General features: G+C 44.1%; 1 protein-coding gene across 1 annotated transcript; it reads left to right on the top strand.

Annotated features, from left to right (window-relative positions):
• The first annotated feature begins 227 nt into the window (after window positions 1-227).
• Window positions 228-9,447, top strand: pitrm1 (pitrilysin metallopeptidase 1). The gene is made up of 26 exons (XM_069510622.1): window positions 228-444; window positions 1,324-1,426; window positions 1,574-1,832; window positions 2,108-2,222; window positions 2,368-2,464; window positions 2,595-2,755; window positions 2,868-2,994; window positions 3,196-3,284; window positions 3,432-3,560; window positions 3,667-3,780; window positions 3,871-3,967; window positions 4,298-4,432; window positions 4,521-4,659; window positions 4,745-4,861; window positions 4,940-5,069; window positions 5,434-5,554; window positions 5,730-5,806; window positions 5,942-6,107; window positions 6,204-6,304; window positions 6,428-6,548; window positions 6,691-6,741; window positions 7,236-7,348; window positions 7,622-7,747; window positions 7,866-8,011; window positions 8,934-9,036; window positions 9,179-9,447. Exons 1-26 carry the CDS (start codon window positions 398-400, stop codon window positions 9,270-9,272), a joined length of 3,078 nt encoding a protein of 1,025 aa, XP_069366723.1. The 5' UTR covers window positions 228-397; the 3' UTR covers window positions 9,273-9,447.
• Window positions 9,448-9,504: the final 57 nt, after the last annotated feature.

The following is a 9,504-nucleotide window of genomic DNA, read 5'->3' as shown; positions in this document are numbered from 1 at the left end:
AGGCTGAATCACATGTAAAATAAAGGAATCTGAATATTTTCCTGATCGAATTATTTAAAGTTCAGGTGAAGTTTATTTCTCACAGTGGAGGATGTTGATTTAAAATTTAAAAGATAAAAAAAACCCATATGTGTTTTTTTTTTTTGCTTTAAGCCAATCAAGTGAGTTCTTCCTCCCGGCTCGACCAATCAGAAGCAGGAATGCTCCGAGGTGCCGGTTTCACTTCCGGGTGCTGAGCGCATGTGCAGACCAACATGGCGGCGGAAGAACCGAACTGAGCCCAACACAACTTCACCGTCCTCTTCTTCTGACGTCACGCGACCGACGTGTCCGCGCGGTTCCGGAGTGAAGAGGCTTCACCGATGACACCGCGTGGTTTCTAATCTCATCGCTGAACATGTTCCGACAGACGAAGGCGCTGCTGCAGAAACTCCGGAGTCTGCGGTGAGTGTGTGTGCGTGCGTGTGTGTGTGTGTGTGTGTGTGTGTGTGAGAGAGAGAGACAGGGTCAAATCTAGGACAACGTGTGTGTGTGACACTGTCAGGGTCACTGTGTGTATTATATATTTGTGTACATGCATTCTGTGTGTGTGTGTGTGTGTGTGTGTGTGTGTGTGTGTGTGTGAGAGAGAGAGAGAGAGAGAGAGAGAGAGGGACAAAGACAGGACAACGTGTGTGTGTGTGTGTGTGTGTCACTGTCAGGGTCACTGTGTACTATATATTTGTGTACATGCATTGTATATGTATGTACATTTGTACGTGTGTGAGTTTACATCCACACTCACATGTATATAAATATTAATTTGTCTATGTGTGTACAAATATACATACATATCTGTATATATGTTTATACATACGTAGTTGTACATATATGCATGTGTATATAGTTTTATATGTATATTCGTACATACATATTTGAATATACCTGCTTGTGTGTTTGTATATATTTGTATATTTATAACATAAACGTAAAGATTAAGTTCTGTTTACTTTAAACTGTTGAGTATTTTTCTCCGACATGAATTTGCAGAGGAAACTTCTTTACTGATCAAAGCCACAGCGTCGTTATGACTCATGGACGAAGACTGATGTTTGTGCACATCTTTAAACCTGTTGAGTCAAACATACGAGTGGAGACACTGGACCGTGTGAATAATATTAAACTTACACACACACACACAGAGTACACACACACACACAGAGTACACACACACACACACACACACACAGCGTACACACACACACAGAGTACACACACACACACAGAGTACTCCAGATCTGTGTTTGTGCACTGATGGGGGAATTGTTCCGTCTTTCCCAACAGTCTCAATGGACGGCAGAGTGCTTGGAGGCTGAAGAGCACTTCAGCAGAGAGAGCTCTTCAGTACCAAGCAGGACAGAAAATCCACGGATTCACAGTCAGAGAGGTCGGTGACGGCTCAGAGAACAAACTGAGAATTGTTTTAGTCTTTTGTTTATTTCATTTACCTTCTTTTACAACTAGATGCTCGGTTTAAGTGGCTGAAAACTGAACCTCGACCCTGAAACCATCTCCTGCCCGTCTTCTCTTCCAGGTCGCCACGGTCCCCGACTTGTTTCTGACGGCAGTGAAGCTGACTCATGACGAAACCGGAGCTCAGTACCTTCACGCAGCCAGAGATGACTCCAACAACCTCTTCAGCGTCCAGCTCAGGACGACCCCCATGGACAGCACGGGGGTTCCCCACATCCTGGAGCACACGGTGCTGTGTGGGTCTGAGAAGTATCCCTGCAGAGACCCTTTCTTCAAGATGCTCAACAGGTCTCTGTCCACCTTCATGAACGCCTTCACAGGTACGATCAGCCGCACCTGCACGTGACCTCGGAGTCTGCGAGCAAAAGATGGTGAAACGTTAGTTTATGTCCACCGTGAGATCCTGGATGTCCGCCTGACTGTGACTCAGAATTCAGTCAGATAGAAGTTTACAGGATGATAACGGTGTTCGTAATACGTTTACACGCAGAAGTTAAAACTCAGATTAAATGAATTTAAATCAAATAAACCCAAACGAAGGTTTATATTAGTCGCTAAAGATGCAGGTGTGTTTCCTCTGTCTCTTCATGAACAGCCAGTGACTACACCATGTATCCGTTCTCAACCCAGAATGCAAAAGACTTCCAGAACCTCCTGTCCGTCTATCTGGACGCTGTGTTCTTCCCTTGTTTACGAGAGCAGGACTTCTGGTGAGTCTGACCGTTCACTGTGTATCTTCACATCTATTTACCTCAAACACAGCACAGTTCTAACTACCATGAAAAAGTATTGGTCGCAGTCATATGGATGAAACCAGAGATTTGTAATTGGGTTGTGTGTGTTTTGTGTTTCCAGGCAGGAGGGCTGGCGGCTGGAGAACGAAGACCCCACAGATCCCAGCTCCCCTCTGGTGTTTAAAGGAGTGGTGTTCAATGAGATGAAGGGCGTGTTTGTAAGTCGACACCGTCTGACTCTCTGTAGTGTTTCTCAGTTTTACTCCCGGTGGATTCAATCTGCTGTTGGCTGCTCCGTCGTTGTCGACAGCATTAACATGACACGACACTTGTCCTGTTTCGTTACAGTCGGACAACGAGCGTCTTTACGCCCAGCATCTTCAGAACAAGCTGTATCCAGACCACACCTACTCTGTGGTGTCAGGGGGAGAACCGCTGGTCATCCCCGACCTCACCTGGGAGCAACTCAAACAGTTCCACGCCACACACTACCACCCCAGCAACGCCAGGTAGAGGGAGACACACACACACACACACACACACACACACACACACATGGACAGGACATGACGTCTCCTCGACGCACATCTTTCAGTGTACGTGTTTGGTTTTTTTTTCCAGATTCTTCACTTACGGAGATTTGCCTTTGGAGCAGCATCTGAAGCAGATTGAAGAGGAGGCTCTGTCCAAGTTCCAGCGCATCGACCCAAACACAGATGTCCCCCCCCAGCCTCACTGGAGCAGCCCTGTAAATACACAGATCTCACGTATTACTGTTTATTCAACACCGCAAAACTTCAAACTACGCTCAAAGCATTTCTCTCTTGAGTCACCTCTGAGATACCGTGCTGCACGTCGTCCCTCTCCGGTCTCTTCGGTACACACAACATGTATGACGGTCGTCTGTAGCGGCTGTTGAGGAGTCACCACGTGTTTCTCTCCTCTTCAGAGAGAGGAGCATGTGACCTGCAGCCCTGATGCTCTGGCACCAGATCCCGCCCGGCAGAACACGCTGTGTGTGAGCTACCTGCTGGGAGAGTGAGTCCACTTCGTCTCTCCTGTTTTCCTGCTCAGACATTTTGAAGCAGAGCAGGAAGATGACAGAGCTTCCTCTCACGCTGCTGCTCGTCTTCATGTTATTCCTCAACATCTGATCTCTCGTTCTGTTGTTCTGTCTCTAACCAGCATCACCGACACGTTTGAGGGATTCACTCTCAGCCTGCTGTCCGAACTGATGATCTCTGGACCAAACTCTCCTTTTTACAAAGCTCTGATCGAACCCAAGTTAGGAACCGACTTCTCCTCTGTTGTCGGGTGTGTACCGAGAACCTTCTGCTTCCAGTTGAAAACACATCTCAGCACCTGCTTATCACGTGTCTCTGTTTAAGATGGCAGCTAAACAAAATGCTCCTTTCTCCAGATACGACGGCAGCACCAAAGAGGCGTCGTTCAGCATAGGTCTGCAGGGAATGGCTGAAGAGGACTCGGAGAGGGTGAAACAAATCATCAGCCAAACCATGGAAGACATTATCGAGTAAGTCCCTCAGCTCTGTCAGATCTACGTGTTGAAATAATGAAAGAAAGCAGAAATAGATTTACACACACTTCTTATCATCCGACACAGGAACGGCTTCGTGGAGGAGAGAATCGAGGCGCTCCTCCACAAGATCGAGATCCAAATGAAACACCAGTCCACCAACTTCGGTCTGTCGTTAGCTTCGGTGAGTTCTCTGCTGCTTATCTCTAACGTCTCGTCACGGTTTGTTTTCACAACCACGAGGACTCTACGACATGATTTATAAACCTCCACGTGCTCGGTGCGTTACAACACTGGGGAGGTTAGTTTGTTCTCTGAGCGTCATGTCAGTGTTTAAAAAGAATTATGTGTGAGGATTAGTGGACAACTTGTCTTTGTCCTCTGTGGAATATGTCTCTGAAATACAGGAAACGAGGGTAAATCAAGGTACTTCATTATTTCAGTGTTGTTTTTCAGAGCTGCACATTTGTATTTATTCGTTTCCTCACCCGGGACATGTTGTTTGTGTTTCTAGTACATAGCGTCATCGTGGAACCATAACGGTGACCCGGTACAGCTGCTGCAGATCAGCGACAGCGTTGCCAAGTTCAAACAAGCCCTGATGGAAAACCCTCGTTTTTTACAGGACAAAGTCAAACACTACTTTAAGGTGAAAGAAACGAGGAAGATTTAACCTCCGCTTGTTATTTTAGGTTTTCATGCTCATTCGCGTTCTGCTCTCCTTGAACTCTCTGCAGGAGAACACTCACAGACTGACCCTGTCCATGAGCCCGGATGAGGCCTACCTGGACAAACAGGCCAAGGCGGAGGAAGAGAAGCTTCAGAGAAAGATCCAGGCTCTGTCCGACAGCGACAGGAAGGAGATCTATGAGAAAGGTAACGATGATTACGCTTTGGTGTCGCTCTGCGAAGTTAACGAAACATACAAATCTCCGTAACATTCACGTGTCCTCCCGGAAAGGTCTGGAACTGCTGGCCGCTCAGAGTAAAACCCAGGACGTCTCCTGTCTGCCTGCGCTCAAAGTGTGCGACATCGAGCCGACGATCAGCGCCACCGCGGTTCAGATGAGCTCTGCAGGTAGAGCGCGGTGCCGACCACGCAACACTTCAGGTCACTCTTGCGCAGTAACTGCAGCGCTGTAGTTTCTGTCCTCAGGAGGAGTTCCGGTTCAGTTCTGTGAGCAGCCCACCAATGGTCTGGTTTACTTCAGAGCCATGTGCAGCCTCAACACGCTGCCGGAGGATCTCAGGCTTTACGTCCCGCTCTTCTGCAGCGTTATCACCAGGTGAGTTCGTCTGACGACCTGGGGCTGCACCTTTTCTCGCCTTGTGAACACAATATGTTCAGAACGCTTTGAGGGAATCGTCTCAAATTTGGTGCAAATGTTCAATTTCGACTCACGGATGATCCGATTCGATTTTGGTTGTCACACGTCAAGGTGGCTCCTCGAAACTGCTTCGAAACTCTTAAGTGCTGCATTTGTAGTTTTTTAGAACTAATATTTATGTGTTTTTGTTGAACTTTATGTGTCTCTGATGTAAATAAAATATTCAAGACATCGTCCACGAGGCCCGCTGTGGAGAAGATCTCTGAAGAACATCTACATCGTCTCCAGATCAGTGTTCATCTGTGCCTCTGTGTTTCCTCAGGATGGGCTCTGGAGATCTGGACTACAGGCAACAGGCCCAGCAGATGGAGCTGAGGACCGGAGGCATGTCCGTCTCCACGCAGGTCATCCCTGACTCCACGCAGCTGGACATGTACGAGCAGGTCAGTGCCGTCTCCGTCCTGTGGGCAGATGCTTGAGGATGCGTTGTGCTGCCGTGCAGAGGTATCCCGATCGGGAAATTATAATATCTGTGATCGTCCCAGACTTTCATCAGGACACGCTTGAAACATGCCTGAAGATGATTTCATGCTTTAACCGTTAAACTCCCGGTTCCAGGGTGTCCTCCTGTTCTCCTCCTGCCTGGAGAGGAACCTCCCTCACATGTTTCAGCTGTGGAGCGACATATTCAACAGGTACGACCTCGAGCGGCGAGAGACGCGTCCGGTTCCACTTGAGCTTCGTTGTTGGTGGAGAGTTTTTCAAGACAAATCTTAATTGTTGATGCTGTGAGATGCAGAGAATCTTACTCTCGTGCCTCCTCCCTTCAGTCCCCACTTTGATGACGAGGAGCGTCTGAGGGTGCTGGTGATGAGGTCAGCGCAAGAACTGGCCAATGGGATCTCGTACTCCGGACACATGTATGCGATGACCCGCGCCGGCCGTCACCTGACTCCAGCAGGAGACCTCCAGGAGACGTTTGGAGGGATGGAGCAGGTACGACTCAGCTCACGGGAAGAGGATGAACTTCACGCGTCGGGACGTCCCTGTCGGTAAATTTGACATCCTGTGTTTCGGTTGTTTGAAAACCAGGTGAAGTTTATGAAGAGGATTGCTGAGATGTCGGACCTCACCCAAGTCATCAGAACATTACCCAGAATCAAAAAGCATCTGCTCAACCCCGACAACATGAGGTGGGTTCACATTGTCTCTGCTGTCAGTGTTTCGGAACCAGACTCAGGTTTTTCACACACACACCCCCCCCCACACACACACACACACACACTGAAGGAAATCGAACTGTGTGTTCTTTACAGATGTGCAGTCAACACAACTCCACAGAAACTGTCTGACACAGCAGCTCAGCTGGAGAGTTTCATCCGGGACGTCGCTATAAACAGAAAACAACGCAAACCTGTCAGACAAAATCTATTTGAGGTGAAGTGTACGCGCACACTGGAATGAATATATATATATATAAATATAATATATATATATATATATATTTATCTCAGAATATTTGTCAGAACAACTAATGAAAACTTCTTTTGGTTTATTTGATGTTTTTCCTCCAAAACAGATTCCTCTCGACCCTCTCGATGAATCTGGGCCGAGCAGGAAACTAATCTGTGTAAGTTCAGTTTAGCTTTTCTTATTCCATGTTTTTCTGTTGTTTCATTTCAAAGCTGTAAGTGATTTTATGTCACAGGAAGTTTAGTAGTTTTAAAAGGTATAATACAAGGATTGTAAGGTGTACAGGTTCAACACAAGAACTAGAAAGTTGTTGTTGCAGCTGGAAGAAAGAAAAAGGAAAGTGTAGTTTTGTAGGGTTTTCCACAGCATCTTCAAAAGTCTAAAACTCAATCGTCTGAATTTTTCAGGTCTTAAATTTGTTAAAATTATTGTGACACCTCGTTCTATGTCTGAAGTTTGTTATTCTTCATCACCTCATCAAATTTGTTCTTTTTGAAATCTGCTGTTTAATGTTGACTCGACAGTGAAATATCAGAGTTTCTGTTGCGATGGAGTAAAAAAAAAAAACGCTGCTGCACATGTTGATGTACCGTCTTTCTCAAAGATGTAATTAAATCTCCATGTGATTTAAAAACTTCTGTTTTTCCACAGGAGCAGAATTTCCACCCGTGTCAGATGAAAACCTTCTTCCAGATGCCGTTTCCTGTGAATTTTGTGAGCGAGATCATACGGACGGTGCCGTTCGCCCACGAGGACTATTCCAGGTTATTTGCTCTTTTCTCTTGCGGGCGGATTCTTCTTCTTCTGAATGCTTAGATTTCACCACAAATGACTTTTCTCTGGATTAAATCACTACAATTTATGTTTATGCTAATATCAACATCACCACGGGAACCGTCTTGTGTTCATTCTGAGAAAAACATCTGGATTTCGACTTGTCGGTCAAGCGTTTCTTAATAAAAAAACCAACGCAGTCATCAAACTGACGCGTCCTCCACTTGACTTCAGTAAAACTTTATTTCTTTTGTCTCTCTCAGTTTGTGTGTCTTAGCGAGGATGATGACGGCTAAATATCTCCACGGGGAGATTCGAGAGAAAGGCGGAGCCTACGGTGGCGGCGCCAGGATGGGAGGAGGCGGTCTGTTCACCTTTTACTCGTACAGGTGGGCAGACGTTCATCGCACATTAGTTCCAACTGTGTTCTATATTGAATAAAGCCGCACATTTCATCTCTACATTAGACAGGTATAGTTCTAACATCGTGTCTTCTGGGTTTCTCAGGGACCCCAACTCCGTGCAGACGTTATCTGCATTCCGTAAAGGTGTCGACTGGGCCAAGAGGGGACAGTTCACGCAGCAAGACATCGATGAGGCCAAACTGTCCATCTTCTCCGCTGTGGACGCACCTGTGGCCCCGGCCGACAAAGGTGAGACTCAAACTCAACTGAATGATGCATGAGACGCATCAGCAAACTTCACTTTCATGAAATGGGTTTTTTTTATTTTTCTCTAAGGTCTCATCAAATTTTTTTAAAATTTTGTCTTTAACTTGACATTTCTTCAACATTTTTATGAACTATGAAGTTTTAGTTCGATTTTTTTTGTCATTACATTACTTTTTTTTTACGTTTTATGTCGTTACCATGAAATTTAAAACAAATTTACCTCTTAAACCTGATATTAGACTAAAAATTTAAATATTTTGTCTCTACTGTGAATTTTTTGTGAAAATATTTGTCTTTACAAAAATTTCCTAGTAGTTAGTTTCATACTAAAAATACAAAAATAAATGTTAAAAATGTTAAAGAAATGTCAGGTTAAAGACAGAAAATGTAAAAAGAAAATTAGATAAAACCTTAAAGAGATTTCCTTATTTTAAAAAAAGAACTTGATCTCTTAAACGTGGAATTTGTTTGTTTTGAAGTCGTCACCATGAAATTTAAAAAAAATTATCTCTTAAACGTGACATTTTTTTTAAAATTTTTGTCTTTACGTGAAAATATTTTTACGTTTTCTCTTTACCATGATATTTTAAAAAAATCTTTAGATCTTAAACGTGACATTTTTTGTCACAGACATAAAAACGTAAAAAGAAAATTAGATAAAACCTTAAAGGGATTTTCGTATTTTCTTAATTAAACGTGAGATTTGTTTACGTTTTCATGTCTTTACCATGAAACTTATAAATGTTTTACCTTTTAAAACACATTTTTTAATATTTTGTCTCTACTGACATGAAATTTGTTTATGAAGTTTCTGTTTCTGTTCTTTGTCTTTACCTTGAGTTTTTTTTTTTTTTTATGTTAAGTCGTAGTTTTCGTCGTCTGATTGTCGTTGGCTGTTTTGCAGGATCCGGTCGTTTCCTCAGCGGAATCACAGATGAGATGAAGCAGAGTCACAGAGAAAGACTCTTCGCTGTCACTCACAAAAACTTGGTGGACGTGGCCGAAAGGTAAACAAAAACAAAATCCCTGAAGTAAATTCCCTGTAGTACTACTGAAGTATTTCTCTGTTGTACTTGTAGATTTAATGTCAGTTAGTAAAAAACGATAAATAAAGAAAAGCATGGTTGTCTGTGTCTCGTCTCCCTGCAGGTATTTGAGTGTCGGTCGGAGGACGTGTGGCGTTTCCATCCTCGGCCCGGAGAACGAGATGATTAAGAAAGATCCCTCGTGGATTGTTAAATGACCTGATCAGTAGAAATTTAATAATTGAAGACTTGATGGAGTTTTATTTAAAAGGTGGCAAACAAAGTGAGTGTGTGGTTCTTATATGTTGATCCTCAGATTTCTGCTTTTCTTTCCATAGATTCTCTTCTGTACATAATAATGAATTAATGAATATCATATTGGAATATTTAAAATCTGAGTCGGCTCTTGATTTTTTTTTTTGGGTTATTTACGACGTTCTGACGTTCGTA

Source organism: Paralichthys olivaceus, chromosome 16, assembly GCF_024713975.1.
Source record: "Paralichthys olivaceus isolate ysfri-2021 chromosome 16, ASM2471397v2, whole genome shotgun sequence".
Classification (NCBI taxonomy): domain Eukaryota; kingdom Metazoa; phylum Chordata; class Actinopteri; order Pleuronectiformes; family Paralichthyidae; genus Paralichthys; species Paralichthys olivaceus.
This window is presented reverse-complemented; position numbering and strand designations above follow the sequence as displayed.